Source organism: Urocampus carinirostris, chromosome 14 (genome assembly GCF_059441175.1).
Source record: "Urocampus carinirostris isolate Australia breed hairy pipefish chromosome 14, RoL_Ucar_1.0, whole genome shotgun sequence".
NCBI lineage: Eukaryota > Metazoa > Chordata > Actinopteri > Syngnathiformes > Syngnathidae > Urocampus > Urocampus carinirostris.
Genome location: NC_142362.1, coordinates 37,963,035 through 37,979,827, shown reverse-complemented (window position 1 = coordinate 37,979,827; position 16,793 = coordinate 37,963,035). Strand labels below are relative to the sequence as shown.

General features: G+C 41.4%; 1 protein-coding gene across 3 annotated transcripts; it reads left to right on the top strand.

Annotated features, from left to right (window-relative positions):
* The first annotated feature begins 1,851 nt into the window (after nt 1-1,851).
* On the top strand, nt 1,852-16,537 carry LOC148353378 (uncharacterized). 3 transcript variants are annotated; one of them, XM_088353193.1, is made up of 4 exons: nt 1,852-2,280; nt 4,938-5,255; nt 12,993-13,307; nt 14,277-14,811. In XM_088353193.1, the coding sequence occupies exons 1-4, from the start codon at nt 2,157-2,159 to the stop codon at nt 14,309-14,311; spliced, it is 792 nt and encodes a 263-aa protein (XP_088209319.1). In that variant the 5' UTR covers nt 1,852-2,156; the 3' UTR covers nt 14,312-14,811. The 3 variants fall into 3 exon arrangements, with proteins under 3 accessions (XP_088209319.1, XP_088209316.1, XP_088209317.1); XM_088353190.1 differs by having other exon boundaries at nt 12,993-16,137; XM_088353191.1 differs by lacking the exon at nt 4,938-5,255 and having other exon boundaries at nt 12,993-16,537.
* The last annotated feature ends 256 nt before the right edge of the window (nt 16,538-16,793 follow it).

Below are 16,793 nucleotides of genomic sequence, written 5' to 3'. Positions count from 1 at the left end.
TATAAATAATGTTGTATTGTATTTTGGCTACGTATAGTATTTTACCATAGTGCCGATAGTGCAAGAAGAGTAGCTAACCAGATGTGCAAAATGGGCAGTCAGGTTAACAAGTCAGGTACACAGTAACATTAACACTGTAACAATAACGCTGTAATTACAATAGTGCAGAGAGCAATGTGCAAGGAGTGGCAAGCTATAAAAAAAACTGCCAGTAGTGCAAAAAGTCAGATTAGCAGCCGTTTAGATTTAAGTTAACTATATGTTAGATTGACCATTTAACAGTCTAATGGCCAGGGGGACTAGACTATTGCGGAGCCTGGTGGTCCTGCACCGCACACTGCAGTACCTCTTCCCAGAGGCTAGCAGAGTGAACAGTCCATGATGGGGGTGAGAGGGGTCCCCGGTAATGTTTTTAGCATGGGATAGGCAGTGCTTCTGGCCAATGTCCTGAATGGAGGGAAGTGTAGTCCCGATTATTTTCTCTGCTGTCCTCGTTATCCTCCTCACACTACCCCAGTCGGTAGCGCTGCAGCCTCCACACCACACAGAGATACAGCTGGTCAGGATACTCTCTATGGTGCCCCTGTAGAATGTGATGAGGGAGGGTGGGGGCAGGTGGGCTCTCCTCATCCTCCGCAGGAAGTACAGGCGCTGCTGTGCCCTCTTAACCAGTGATGCAGTGTTCACGGACCAGGTGAGTTTGTTTGTAATGTGCACCCCTAGGAACTTGATACTGCTGACAACCTCCACAGCCTTGTTGTTGATGCAAAGTGGGGCATGGTTGGGCTGGTTTTTCCTAAAGTCGACAATGATCTCTTTAGTTTTGTCGACATTCAGGACCAGGCTGTTGTCCCTGCACCAGCCCACCAACTGCTCCACCTCCTCTCTGTAGGCCAGGTCGTTGTCATCCCTGATGCCGTCAGTACTACATCCCCTATTCTTTGAGTGTCCTTGGGTGGACACTGCCCATCGCTTCCTTCCTCCCTGTGTTCTTCCCTCCATCCTTCTTCTTCTTTCTTTCTTTTTTTCTTTCTTTTTTTCTTTTTCTTTTTTTTATTTCTTTCTCTCTTTCTTTCTCTCTTTCTTTTGCTTTTTAAAAATGTATTTCTTTATTTTCTGCTTTGTTTCTCTCTTTATTTCTCTTTTTATCTCTATCACTTACTTTCTCCCATTCTCTCTCTTGCTCTCTCTCTCTCTCTCTCTCTCGCTGTCTCTCTTTTTGTTTTTTGTTTTTTCTTCAACCTTTCTTTCTTTCTCTCTTTTTGTTTTTCTTTCTTTCTTTCTCTCTTTCTTGTGCTTTTTAAAAAAATATTTCTTTCTTTTATGCTTTATTTCTCTCTTTATCTCTCTTTTTATCTTTATCACTTTCTTTCTCACATTCTCTCTCTTGCATTCTCTCTCTCTCTCTCTCTTTTCCTTTTTGTGTTCTTTCTTTCTTTTGCTATTACTTTCTCTTTGTTTCTTTATCTCTTGTTCTTTCTCTGTTTCTCTCACTATCTCTCTTTTTCTTCCGCTCTCTCTCTCTCTTTCGCTCGTTCTCTCTAATCTACTAGTCCGCCACGTAAGGTTTTTATCTAGCATGTGGTCCCCCACCTGAAATTAGTTTGACGTCTCTGATTTGGAATAACATTTTGTGTATCTTATTTTCCGCCTTCAAATTTCATATTTTCGAAGAAAAATGAATGTCGTTAATACTTATACGTTTTTTAAGGAGTTCAATTTTTTAATATAATTTGAGAAGTGGAACTGGGACAAATATCCCTAATGATGGGGGGCGGTAATGTACCAATGGAACGGATGCTGACCTCCAGTGAAATCAAAGAAGTACAGTCGCGTATCCCACAATACATTGCGGTCGTGTTATTGAATGAGAAGTTAACATGGCCGCCTCAACAACTGGCAAATAAGGCAAATGAAACAAAACTCACCAAATTGCTTATTATTGATCTACAACTCATTAAGCTTGACAGTAGGATAACTTTATTGTTATTTTTTCTCAGGTCTGTACTTTGCGTAGTTACTACCTTTTTAGTCCCGACCGACATTTTCATTGTCCACTCGAGACGGTCGGAGTCTCATGGCGTTCTGCCCCAGCCGTATGGAACATTTCTATTTAACTCGGTAAAAATCAAGTGTGAGCTTCAAACGGGGAGAAAATGTGCTCAAGTGGAAAAGGAATGTTCGAAGAGGAGCTTCGGGGAGCGCAAGAGGAGACCGAGCGAGAACATCGACGACCGGACGCTGTTTACAAGATGGTCCGAGTAGTGTTGAACCGAGAAGGTTGGTCATTTTAATTTCTGCACCATCCTTGATATCCAATATTTAGCTATTGACGTCCACCGTTATATTGTTTTCGTTTGGATAGGACCTGGCTTCTCTATGATTCTTTAAACACAGACACATGTACATCGTTGCTAAAGTTTGGGCAGTAAAAAAGAAAAGGTTTGCTTTTGGGTCAGAGCATACTTTGTGCTTTGTAGCACTCGTTGCCTGTTGCACTACACAATAAAGGGGCATCGAGTGGTTAGGGCTGTCAAGATTAGGAATTTCTGGTGACGATTATTTGTCACACAAGTAATTAAGATTCACGTATCAAATTGTTATTTTTTTCCTCATATGCATTATATGCTATCATTTTATTGATATTACTTTTTATTTACAGCAGGGGCCGGAAACCCTTTTTTACTCAAAGAACCATAAAAGAAAAATATTTTGATTTTATTTTGTAACACAGCCACACCATATATTTTGAGACAAAATTCTACAAAACCGCTAAACTCTGCAGACAAAATTTTTATTTATTCCACTGTGTGTCATGTAATGACTTGATATCATTTACAAAATCAGAATAATTCCAGAGCCTGTGTCCCAAATATCAACAAATTTATCACTATAAACTTGTCTCCCCCTGCAATTAGATTGTTGAGGCTCATTCTGACCTTCTTTTTTTTGTTAAATATTTTTTTCTTAAATATTGGTTCCAAAACAAGGTGCAAGCAGTTATTTTGTAAAAACGCCACAAAATTCTGAAAACGAGAATGCCAACATATTTTCTTTTGGCGCAGGGCATGAGACGGATGAGAGTGCTTGCGATCTTTGAATAGCTCCACCCATCCCTACCACTTACCCAATCAAATTGATCTGGGTGCTCTTCTGGTTGTTTTTGGTGTATTAACAGTTTGTTAAGTGGATTTTCATCATGAAGTCTCTCAACAGTGATCACAGATTATTTAATGAGCTTCCATATAGAGGGATTCCTTAGCCAGTTACAGCCAAAACGAGTTTTTTGGGTTCCACACCTCGACTGTAAACTAGTTTAAATGTGTTCGAAATATACTGGACAGTACCACATTTAATTCCAGCGTTGTTTAGGCTTCACATGCATTACAATAGGATGTGTTCACTCTAATTTGGAACGAAAAGTAGTAAATTTCTATCGATTCAATTTGGTCTTCTTGCCATATGTACTCATAAAATGTGCCATATATAGCTCACGAGCCATAGGTTCCCCTCCCCGATTTACATTGTAATAAAGAAGTACTATTTAATGGTCAATAATTAATCAAATCACGATTAACTCAACATTCTGTTCCTTTTGTTAAAAAATGCAACAATGCAAGATTTCAACCTGTCATGTAAGCATCTTTGAAGGAACAATGCAAAGGTTAGGTAACGGGTCGTAAGAGATCTTTAACTTAACTTTTCAGCAATAAAGCGCAAAACTGAAAAAAAGTGCAAAAATTAGGAACACAGATGAGAAAAATAATCAAATTTCAACACACGTATAAGTGAATACATCTTCAAGTTTTGATATTTCACTAAATTTTAAGTGAATGCAGCTAACAGCAGCAGACACGTCTCTTTTATTTGCTTCAAGTTCTTATGCTTGGAAAACAAAGTCTGAAACACAGTAAAATTAGGTATGAATGAAAAAAGACAGTAATCGCAAATGAGAAAAATATTCGCAACTTTGTAAATGATTTCCGATAAGAGGAATGAATATGTCATATTCACAACAGGCCTATGATGGGTAAAATGTTAATGTTGATGTTGACTGTGTATTTTCATTTGATGCCCAGTCAACATCCATTGCAACCTGGTCATCCTGGAAGGGATATTACCTTATCTGCGATCCCTTCAAGATTTCTCAATTTTTCTCATGCTGTGTTTTGTTTTTTGGAGGGTTCCTTGCCCTCCTGTAGGTTTTAGATCAGGGCATGTTGTAATGCACTGTTGGGCATGTTACTTTAAAAAGTAATTATTTATAGTTACCACCTACATCTTACCAAGAGTAACTGAGTTAGTAACTGAAAAACTATTGTAAAGGTAAGTAGTTTCCAGGAAAATAAACAATTTCAGTTACTTCACAAAGAAGTTGTTCTATGTCAAAGAAAATAAAATGTTTTGAGCAGTATTTAAGTCAGTTGACTTGAGAAGAATGGACAGGTAGTTGAGTTATAGAACCTTGTAATATTAATTGTACCTCTCCAGCAACAGATTTATCCTACATTTTAAGTGCAACAAATTTAAACAGTATACAAGATAAGAAAATAACAATCTGCATGGACATAAACACGCACAAATACATACATAAACATACTTGAAAACGTACGTGAATAAGGACAATTAGTCTGAAAACACGCACAAACATGTACATAGGCATGCACAAAAACATATGTAAACACGCACAAAAACATACATAGACACACAACGTATGTAAACGCACACACAAAAATATATGTAACACACTACTTTTGACCGTCAGTAGTGGTCACAGAGTTGTAATGGCAGAAAAAAAAATTGGTTGGATTAACGTAACGGCATTATTTGTAATTGCGTTATTACCAAAACTGTTCAAATGGTGGTCCTTGAAGCCCTCTGTGACTTTTTGGGATCTAAGGCTATTACATATAAACGGGATTTGACTTGTCTTGCAGACGTCAGTGAAAAATATCTTCCGACTGCGTGGCAGAAACCAGAGTTACTTGGCATTAAAATCGAGGAGGAGGAGGAGGATATTAAGCCTTTTCACATTAATCAAGAGACAGAGGATGTGGAGTCTGTTCGTGTTAAAGAGGAGAAGGATTTGAAAGTTTTGCTAGTGGCTGGGGTCCATTCAACCATCGAAGATCAAGGTCAACTTGAAGAAAACAATTGGCAGGAGCCTCTAAGCTTCAGCTCCGTTCAGCATGTGAAAACAGATGACGATGACACGTCCGACTCTGCAAACACTGAAAGCGACAAACAGTCGGAAGGTGATAACACATGTTCTCTGTGTGGTAAAACGTTTCAAGAAAAGTCTTATGTAAAGATGCATATGAAAGTTCATACTGGTGAGAAGCCTTTTGCCTGCTCAGTTTGCGGTCAGAGATTCAGCTGGAAGTCTGCCTTAAAATTTCATACAAGAATCCACACTGGTGAGAAACCTTTTAAGTGTTTAGTTTGTGGTAAGAAATGCATCCACAAAGGACACTTGAAATCACACACACTAACTCACACTGGTGAGAAGCCATTTGTCTGCTCAGTTTGCGGCAAAAGATTCACTGAGAGTGGGAAATTAAAAAGACACTCAATATCCCACACTGGTGAAAAGCCTTTTAACTGTTTAAGTTGTGGTAAAAAGTTTGCCCACAAAGGACACTTGAAATCGCACATACTAACGCACACTGGTGAGAAGCCGTTTGCCTGCTCAGTTTGCGGCAAAAGATTCACTGTGAGCGGAAGCTTAAAAATACACACGAGGACCCACACTGGCGAGAAGCCGTTTACCTGCTCAGTTTGCGGTAAAAAATTCACCGTGAGTTGGAGCTTTAAAAGGCACACAAAAACCCACACTGGCAAGAAACCTATTAATTGTTAAAATTGTGGTTATAAAAAACAAACAAGTGAAGTCATGTTTATTTGTATAGCCTTTAATCACAAGAAGTCTCAATGAGCTCTACAGACTATACTTGTATGGTTGGTGGATCCCTTAACAACTAAGGTCAAAGTCTTGTTTCTTGGGCAAGTACAGCCTGGTGGCGCCCAACCCTCTCTAAGCCAACAAATGTTTCCACCCAGTCTCGAAACCATATACGCCTAGTGGGAGGTGGCTAGAGTCAAGAACACACATTCACCAAACATTCATTCCACTTGGCTCTTCCCAACCTGACACCAAACATTAAGCCCACAGCACAAGGGATGAGTTGATGTGCCATGCAACCCGCAAACAGGCTAAATCTATTGCACTCAGGTCATCCTGAAAGGGGGTTTAGCACTTGTGAGGTCCCCTTCTCAAGGATTCTTATTTTCCTCGTGCTGGGGTTTTGAGTATTTCCTTGCCCGCATGTAGATTTAAGATCAGGAGATGGTGTAATTGTGACCTGTGCGGTCCTTTCGGACATTTTGTGATTAGGGGCCATACAAATAAATGTGACTTAACCTGACTTGGCCCGACAGCATACCCTGGTTTACCCCTCCTCATCGTATGGTTTGATCCCACCTCGGCCACCCTGGAGCCCAGCTTAGCCAGTTTGAGCTGTGTCGATATTATTACAGACTTTTTTATTTAAATTATTTTTGGTATTACTATCACCATTATTATTACTACACCCAAAAAGGAAACTTTAAATCTCACACGCTAACCCACACTGGAGTTTTACAATCACATAAGTTGTGAGTTTGTGACTGGACCGTTTATGAATGTTGTTTTGTCAATTGGATGATGATGATTAACATAGTTGTTTTTATTTTTTTTTTGGAACTGAAATAATTAAAACAACTTCATGCATTTTAGATTGCACTAATAAACATGTTATAAATCATTTGTTGATTTGAGTGATTTTCTTTTGTTTTTAAAATCTATTATTTGTGTATACTGTCCAAGATGTTAAGGGTACACAAGATATTCTCATTTCAAAGATCTCATCACCTTGTTGCACCTCCATTTTACATGTTAATTTGAAAGGACGATAACTAAATTGCCAACATTATGTTGAGAAATGTCACATGTGGTGAAGTGGTTCGTGCTGGCCATTGGGCTTTCCTTCTTCGTGCAGGGTTCCCCCAAGGTCTTAAAAACTTGAAAAGTGTTAAATCTAAAAATGGCAGATTTAGGCATTGCAAAAGTCTTACATTTTGTTTACAAGCCTTGAATTTAAGTCTTTTATGTCTTATTATTTCCTCAGATTTTTTGTTTTTTAATGATATATTATCAATTATAATAAAACATTATGTACAAAATTATTTAGTAATAAGTAATTTCTCATGTTTTGCAGGAGATCCTCTTCAGTGCTATATATAAATGATAAAATGAAAAAAAAAACTACAATTCTATTTCAACCATTTTAGACACAGATCTAAACATAAATAAGTAAAACAAAAAGCAGAAGGTTAGCAGTGCATTGAAAGATTGAATACATTGCTTCAGAGCGATTATTTAAAATGAATCAAAATTTGGCAAATTTTTCTCCTTTTCATACATTTCTTTTTCTGACCCCAGTATCGAATTCTATTATCACCCAACACCTATAGAGTCATTTCAAATGTGATGTAGCCAAGCTGCGGGTGCTTTGGTAAAGCAGAAGGGAAGAATTCATATCAGTTTATAATAGCCCATTGACACAAAAAGATTGCAGATCATAAGATTGTAGATCATAGGTAGGAACAAGTGTAGCTAGCACAACGTATGTGCTAGCAGCAAGATAATGACTTTATTTTAGCCATCAAAGTCCACCAACAACCGTTCCTTTCATCGGAGCTATATTTATTCCTTCAATGGTACTGGGGGGGTGAAATGGCCTTGAAAGTGGTTGAATTTGGCCATGAAAACGATGTGCGAACCCACACAAATGCACACGCTTCATATGATTGCAGCAGAGGTTTATATGGGTGTATTTGTAATATATTTTTACCAAGTGTGCACATGCATACGCGGTATAGTTTTATTGAAAAAGTGATTGTGACATCTCATCTCTCATTAGCCGTACCGCTTATCCTCATTAGGGTCGCGGGGGGGGGCTGGAGCCCATCCCAGCCATCTTCGGGCAGTGGGCAGGGGACACCCTGAACTGGTTGCCAGCCAATCACAGGGCACACAGGGACAGACAACTCATTCGCTCATTCACACCTAGGGACAATTTGGACCGGCCAATTCACCTGAAATGCATGTTTTTGGAATGTGGGAGGAAACCGGAGTGCCCGGAGGAAACCCACGCAAGCACGGGGAGAACATACAAACTCCGCACAGAAAGTCTGGAGCTGGATTTGAACCCACGACAGGTTCCCATGACATGAACTGTGCCGCACAAGCGCTAACCACTGCGCCGCCGTGCTGCCCTGATTGTGACATGTCCCTGTCATATTCAGTTATTCCAAGTTATTCTGACGGATTATTTTGCACTACTTCATGAATTTAAGCCAGAATAGGTGCGAAATTGGTCTTAAATTTCATTGCATTTGGTCTTAGATGTTTTTAAAAAGTCTTAAATTTAGATGAAAGATCCTGAAGAACCCTGTAGTAAGAAAACTGGAGATGAGAAACAATCTTTTTTTCTTTTTTATGGATTAAAAACAAACAAACGAGAAACGGTGTATCCATCGTTTTTTTTTGTGTATGTGGGTAGTTATGAATCGTATGTTATCTGATGTTACTTTGTGTGTTTACCTTGCAAATACTGGAAAATAAAATGTAATCATAAAGCATTTCTTTGTGCTCTTTTTCTCCATGACGCAGCAAACGTTCATATTTTTCTATTTTCCCTACCAGTGTTTCCAAGACGATGTGCTGCCCATAGCGTCTAATTGTTAGCCTCTTTGTCACGTTTGTAACCCCAATCAAAGGCTCTTGGGAAAAAAACATTTAAATAAAATATTAAAATTTGATATGATTTGCATTGCCGTAAATATTTGATGATATATCTAGTGACCAAAATTGTTTTCATCTGGAAAAAAAGAGGATTTATGTTATTCAATCAAGTTTTAGGAGGGGGGGTAGAGGATTGGGGATCCATCTGAACAACTGCGAGCAGAGAAGAATGAGAAACTTGAATATACCATAGCAACTTTTGTTACCATGACATTGCTCTAAAAATTAACATTTTCCTTTTTAAAAGGACATTGAGTATTAGGTAGCGGCTCCTGGTAGTAAAAAAAAAGTTGACTTGTTAAAAGAAAAAAAAAATGAGCATTGAGCAAAATTACATAAACTATTATATAAACACTACTGAGGATAAGCGGTGCAGCTAATGAGATGAGATAATATAAACACGCATATTCTTAAAATACTAATACAAGGGTGGCGAACACGTGGCTCTAGAGCCGCATGCGGTTCATGGCCAATAAGAATGCGGCTCTTTGCCTCATCACATTTTCTATATACTGTGGCTCTTTGCCTTGTTTCATGTTTAGTTTTTTTGTGTGTATTGAGGGTGGACACTTTCCTTGAAATCAACACAAGAACAATACTTGTTGTATTTTAAGGAGAGGAGTGTGTTATGGGAAACAATATGATTTTAGTCGGGTGTGTTTGTGTGTGTCTGTCTGTCATGGCAGGTAAGTGCGTAGTGTGGCTCTTTGACTCTCACAGTTAAAATTGTTGGCTCTTTGTGTCAAACTGTGTACTAGTAGGTCGAGAAATCTTATTTTACATAACATGAGGCGCACCTAGATGGAGCTGACGCAATTGTCTGCCATTTTGCTGCTACAGGTACCCTCCAAAACATTTGAATGGTTGGGCAAAAAAATGAGAAGAAAAATAGTGCGATCTAGTCACCTTGAGTTCCAGGTGTCTGTATACTTTCTATTGCTTTGTGGCACTTTGTTTACCGTTGCCCTACACAATACAGTGACATTTGGTGGTCATATATTACACACTGTCCCTTTAAAAAGATAATTGTTTTGACTCCGCCTGGTGACAACTTCAATGGGACGAACGGCAATCAGAGGCATACTGTTATTCATTAGAGGTAACTTGCTTACAGTGCCTGTAACTGCACAGGGTTCCCGTGGATACTCAAAAACCATTAATGTGCATTGGATTAATTACTCTAAAATAAGGCCTTAATTGGTATAAGGGGGAGCACGGCGGCGCACTGGTTAGCGCGTGTGCGGCACAGTTCTGAGGTCATGAGATCGAACCTCCTGTGTGGAGTTTGCATGTTCTCCGCATGCTTGTGTGGGTTTCCTCCGAGCACTCTGATTTCCTCCCACATTCCAAAAACATGCATGTCGGGTTATTTGGCCGGTCCAAATTGTCCCTAGGTGTGATTGAGCGAGTTTGTTGTCTGTCTGTGTGTGCCCTGCGACTGGCTGGCAACCAGTTCAGGGTGTTCCCTGCCAACTGTCCGAAATAGCTGGGATGGGCTCCAGCACCCTCGCAACCCAACTGAGGATAAGTGGTGCAGATAATGGATGGATGGATAATTGGGATAAAGTTTTCATAAATCCAATTTTTGAAAGTTTTAAAAATGTGAACACATAGATAAGATTCATATTTGTCTAAACTAAAAAGATTTAGTAACTTTTATCAACTCTTTTGTTAACATTTCACCGATTTACTTCCGTGGCAACATCGCACAACCATAATAACGGATCTATTGGTGATGTGGTTTCAGTCCCGCCTTTTAGAGCAAATGCATGTCTTAGGTCTACCCACAATACACATAACAACTTCGGACAGAGACATTTACTCTGGACCATAGGAGAGTGTAAATTTAATGTGAAGTCGCTGTTCAACGAACGTTTTTCGCCATGACTAAAAGATGTGCCAGGTCATTTGTACGTGGCACAATGTATTGTGTGCAAGTAATATTTGTGTTAATTTGTTTTGTGTGTTTCAATTGTGTTTTTTATCGACTTGGTCTTAGAAAATTTACCTCATTTGTGGCCCCTTCTTAAGGTTTCTTAATTGTCCTTTTGCTGATATGGAGATAGTCTGTGACTGGCTACAGAGGTTCCCTCTTCCATTCCGGCTACAGAAACTTCTCCCTCTGCATTCAATCTACAGACCTGAGAGCTACCGTATTTTCCGCACTATAAGGCGCACATAAAATCCGATTTTTTTTAAAAAGCTGACTATGCGCCTTATAATCCGGTGCGCCTTATATATGGATCAATATTGAATTGCAAGGTCTCGCAACTAAGAGAAGAAGCAGCCACCGACTCCATTTTTCGCGTAGAAGAAGGAGTGCGCTGTGCATACTGGGAAATATTAAACAACAATTCTCTTTTATTTGTGCGTTTGTATAAAGACCCTGAAATGGCTCCTATTAAGAGACACGCTTATAACGCAGAGTTTAAACTCGAGGCGATCAGTCACGCGGTAGAACACGGAAATAGAGCAGCAGCAAGAGAGTTTAACATTAATGAATCGATGGGGCCTCAGCATTGCGTCACTGCTTTTTGCAGATGACGTGGTGCTGTTGGCTTCCTCAGGCCGTGATCTTCAGCTCTTGCTGGAGCGATTCGCAGCCGAGTGTGAAGCGGCTGGGATCAGGATCTTCACCTCCAAGTCCGAGGCCATGGTTTTCAGTCGGAAAAGGGTGGTATGCTCCCTCCAGGTCGGGGAAGAGGTCTTGCCCCAAGTGGAGGAGTTCAAGTATCTTGGGGTCTTGTTCACGAGTGAGGGTAGGATGGAACGAGAGATCGACAGACGGGTCGGTGCAGCGTCTGCCGTCATTCGGACGCTGTACCGGTCCGTCGTGGTGAAGAGGGAGCTGAGCCGAAAGGCAAAGCTCTCGATCTACCGCTCGATCTACGTTCCTACCCTCACCTATGGTCATGAACTTTAGGTCATGACCGAAAGAACACGATCCCGGATACAAGTGGCCAAAATGAGTTTCCTCCCTAGGGTGGCTGGGTTCTCCCTTAGAGATAGGGTGAGAAGCTCAGTTATCTGGGAGGGACTCGGTGTAGAGCCACTGCGTTGAGAGGAGCCAGTTGAGGTGGCTCGGGCATCTAATAAGGATGCCTCCTGGACGCCTCCCTCGGGAGGTGTTCCGGGCATGTCCCACCGGCAGGAGGCCCCGGGGGCGACCCAGGACACGTTGGAGAGACTATGTCTCTCGGCTGGCTTGGGAACGCCTCGGGGTCCCGTCGGATGAGCTGGAGGAGGTGGCTGGGGATAGGGACGTCTGGGCTTCCTTTTTAACGCTGCTGCCCCCGCGACCCAACCTCGGATAAGCGGAAGACAATGGATGGATCGATGGAATCAATGTTGCGGAAGTGGAAGAAGCATGAGGATGAGCTGTTTACGTTTTACATTTTACAGTTATTATGTTATTGCTTTATTGTTATTGTTTTGCACTTGTTATTGTTTTTGCACATTACGAGTGTCACTATATTGCGATTGCACTAACGCTTAATTTACCATAACAGTATCAGACGTTTTTTGCATGTTGACTAAATGGAGAAAAAGTAAAATGTTATGCTTTGCTGTTGTTCAAAGATGTTAAAGATGGGTCACAAAAATGCTTTACCTCAGAGAAAATAATAAAACAGCTGTTTATTCATGGAGTGAATGGAGTTGTGGAAAGCTTGTTTGTTATCTATTAATAAAGTTTGACTGACCTATCTGACTATTTTGTTGACATTCCCTTTAGCGCGACACCATCTAATGGTTGCATAACGTAACTACATCCTCTACTGTAGCCAAGTCAAGTCACATTTATTTATATGGCCCTTAATCACAAAAGTGTCTCGAAGGACTGCACAGGATTACAATTACAAAATTGCACAATTACCTGATCTTAAACCAGCATGCACTTAAGGCGCACCGCATTATAAGGCGCTATATGTATGGAAAAAGTTTTAAAATATATCATTCATTGAAGGTGCGCCTTATAGTGCGGAAAATACGGCACACCCTGAATTCTCCCTTCACTGAGGTTTTTTAGTTTTTGCTCTCATGTAGGTTTCAGATCAGGGAATGGTTTGATGGTGGTCTGTGCAGCGCTTAGTGACAATTTGTGATTGAAGGCTGGACAAATAAATGTGACTTGTCTTGTGTTTTGCAGACGTCAGTGAAAACTATCTTCCTACTGTACGGCAGGAACCAGAGATACCTGGCATTAAAATCGAGGAGGAGGAGGATTTTAAGCCTTATCGCGTTAAACAGGACACTGAGAATGTTGAGCTCGTTCATTTTAAAGAGGAGGAAGAGTCTAAATTGTCGCTGGTGGCTGGGGTCCATTCAACCATTGAAGATAAAGGTCAATATGAAGAAAACAATTGGCAGGAGCCTCTAAGCGTCAGCTCCTTTCAGCACGTGAAAACAGACGATGACGACACGTCCGACTCTGCAAACTCTGAAAGTAACAAACAGTCAAAAGGTGATAACACATGTTCTCTTTGTGGGAAAACGTTTCGAGAAAAGTCTTTGATGAAGCTGCATATGAAAGTTCACACTGGTGAAAAGCCTTTTGACTGCTCAGTTTGTGGTCAAAGATTCAGATGGAAGTCTGCATTAAAAATACACGCAAGAATCCACACTGGTGAGAAACATTTTAGCTGTTCAGTTTGTAGTCAGAAATTCACTCATCATGGAAACTTGAAATCCCACACACTAACACACACTGGTGAGAAGCCTTTTGCTTGCTCAATTTGCGGGAAAAGATTTACTGACAGTGGGAACTTTAAAAATCACACACGAACCCACACCGGTGAGAAGCGTTTTAACTGTTTAGTTTGTGGTAAAACATTTACCCACAATGGACACTTGAAATCACACACACTAACCCACACTGGTGAGAAGCCGTTTACCTGCTCAGTTTGCGGTAAAAGATTTGCTGTGAGTGGGAGCTTAAAAAGACACACTAGAACCCACACTGGTGAGAAGCCATTTGCCTGCAGAGTTTGTGGTAAAACATTCGGCGACAGTGGGAAAATCAAAAGACACACAAGAACCCACACTGGCGAAAAGCCTTTTGCCTGCTTAGTTTGCGATAAAAGATTCACCGACAGTGGGAACTTTAAAAAACACACTAGAACCCACACTGATGAAAAGAAGCCTTTAAACTGTTTGCGGTAAAACAAAACTACAACAAACAAAAACACACAAGGACCCACAAATCTTTTTTTTTTGTTCAGTTTGTGGTAAAAGAATATCTAGTTTGGCTAAAGCTCAGGGTCATAAGTGTTTTTCGTAAAACTAACATTGATCAGTCATTGATGGGATAACATTTCTTGAATTTACATTTTTTGTTAAGTTGATATTTGTGTTAATTTGTTTTGTGTGTTTCAATTGTGTTTTTTATCGACTGGGTCTTAAAATTTTACCTCATTTGTGGCCCCTTCTTAAGGTTTCTTAATTGTCCTTTTGCTGATATGGAGATAATCTGTGACTGGCTACAGAAGTTCCCTCTTCCATTCCGGCTACAGAAACTTCTCCCTCTGCATTCCATCTACAGACCTGCGAGTTACTGTATTTTCCGCACTATAAGGCGCACATAAAATCTGATTTTTCTTTTTAAAAGCTGACTATGCGCCTTATAATCCGGTGCGCCTTATATATGGATCAATATTGAATTGCAAGGTCTCGCAACTAAGAGAAGCAGCCAACGACTCCCATTTTTCGCGTAGAAGAAGGAGTGCGCTGTGCATACTGGGAAATATTAAACAACAATTCTCTTTTATTTGTGCGTTTGTATAAAGACCCTGAAATGGCTCCTATTAAGAGACACGCTTATAACGCAGAGTTTAAACTCAAGTTGACAAAATCAAGATAACTTTTACAATATTTAGATTAGATGTGATAGTGATTGACTGAACCTCTGTTGCAAGGGTCAGCAACATTTTTGACCCAATGAGCTATTGCCCCCACCCATCCCCCCCACACACAAATATTATTTTTTTAAGAGAGCCACACCAAATATAATACTGTATGTATTGCTCAGCCCATTTTCTTACCGCTCACCCAGTCAAATTCCTCTGGGTGCTTTGCTAGAGCTTTTGAGTGTTTTAGTTTGTTCTGTGGCTTTTTCTCTTAAAGTGTCTCAACAACGAACATAGATTGTTTAATGAGAATCTATATATGGGATTATTTAGCGATTTACAGCCAAAACGGGGTCTGTTGGTGTGACACATTGACTGTAAACTGTAGTAAAATTGCGTCCTATATATATATACTGGACCGAACCCTTCAAGCAGTCAGTATTGTCTCAGCTTTGCATGTGCAAAGATTGTCTCTGCATGTATAAATGCTTTAAATAATTGCGCATGTTTTTTTTTTCTTACTCTGAGCGTCATACTCAATAAAACGGCCACATATGGCTTGTGAGCCAAAGGTTCCTAAACCCTGCTGTATTTCATTCAGTCTTTTTATACCTACAATCAAGAATCAAGACTTTATGTGGAATTTTTTATTTTGCATTACATATAAGCATATTATCAATGTGAATTTGTGACTACCTTTGTTTGAATATTGTTCATTTTTCAGTTGTTGATCTTAGTGGTTTTCTTTTGTTATATAATATATAATCTGTGTAGACCGTCAAAGATGATGTCGTGTCCAGCATGGTCGCCATGGCAACTGGCTGGCCCCGCCCCCTGGGCAACAGCTGAAGCAGATCGCCTAATATGCGCGTTTGCTTCTTAAGGGGGTTTTGGGTTTTGCGGGGGCTGGCTCATTGCATTTTCTGTTCTGTTTTGCTCTGTCCTGTTTTGTTTGATTCGGAGGAAACCTGTGTTTTCACGTTTTGAGTAAAATCCTGTTTTTGTTCTGTTTTCTCCCTGAGTTTTGGACGACTTTTATTTTGCTAAATAAAAATTCTGATCGTCAACGCAAATGAGTTCTCCCTTCCTGCCTCCGTTCTGGTCCGGTCCTCCGTGACCGAATGAGCCAGCCAAGAAATGAACTCAGCGGACGATCCCATCCGACTCCCGTGCCTGCCTGTCCGACCCCCCCTGCCGAGCGCCAAGTCCGATCCGTCTGACGCCGATGGCGCCTGCCTCTCCCCGTACCTGCGAGAGCGTCGACCCATTCCGGGGTGCGAGGGGGGTTTTGGGTATTTCCCCGGGAAGATTTGACGCCTGCCTGTTCGACTCTCCTGCCTGCCTGTTCGACTCTCCTGCCTGCCTGTCCGACTCTCCTGCCTGCCTGTCCGACTCTCCAGCCTGCCTGTCCGACTCTCCTGCCTGCCCGTCCGACTCCCCCGCCTGCCCGTTCGACTCCCCCGTCTGCCCGTTCGACTCCCCCGCCTGCCCGTTCGACTCCCCCGCCTGCCCGTTCGACTCCCCCGCCTGCCCGTTCGACTCCCCCGCCTGCCCGTCCGACTCCCCCGCCTGCCCGTCCGACTACCATGCCTGCCCGTCCGACTCCCTTGCCTGTCCTGTTTTGCCTGTCCTGATTCCGCCTGTCCTGATTCCGCCTGTCCTGATTCCGCCTGTCCTGATTCCGCCTGTCCTGATTCCGCCGGACCCCCCCCCTGCCGAGTCCGGTCGTCCGACGCCGATGGCGCCTGCCTCTCCCCGTTCCTGCGTGTTCGGAGGAGGGAGCAATTGCCCCAATCGAGAGCGTCGACCCATTCCGACTCCGCTGCCGATCGCCTAATATGCGCGTTTGCTTCTTAAGGGGGGTTTGGGGTTTTGCGGGGGCTGGCTCATTGCATTTTCTGTCTGCATTTTCTGTTCTGTTTTGCTCTGTCCTGTTTTGTTTGATTCGGAGGAAACCTGTGTTTTCACGTTTTGAGTAAAAGCCTGTTTTTGTTCTGTTTTCTCCCTGAGTTTTGGACGACTTTTATTTTAAATAAAAGTTCTGATCACGAACGCAAATGAGTTCTTCCTTCCTGCCTCCGTTCTGGTCCGGTCTCGTGACAGAT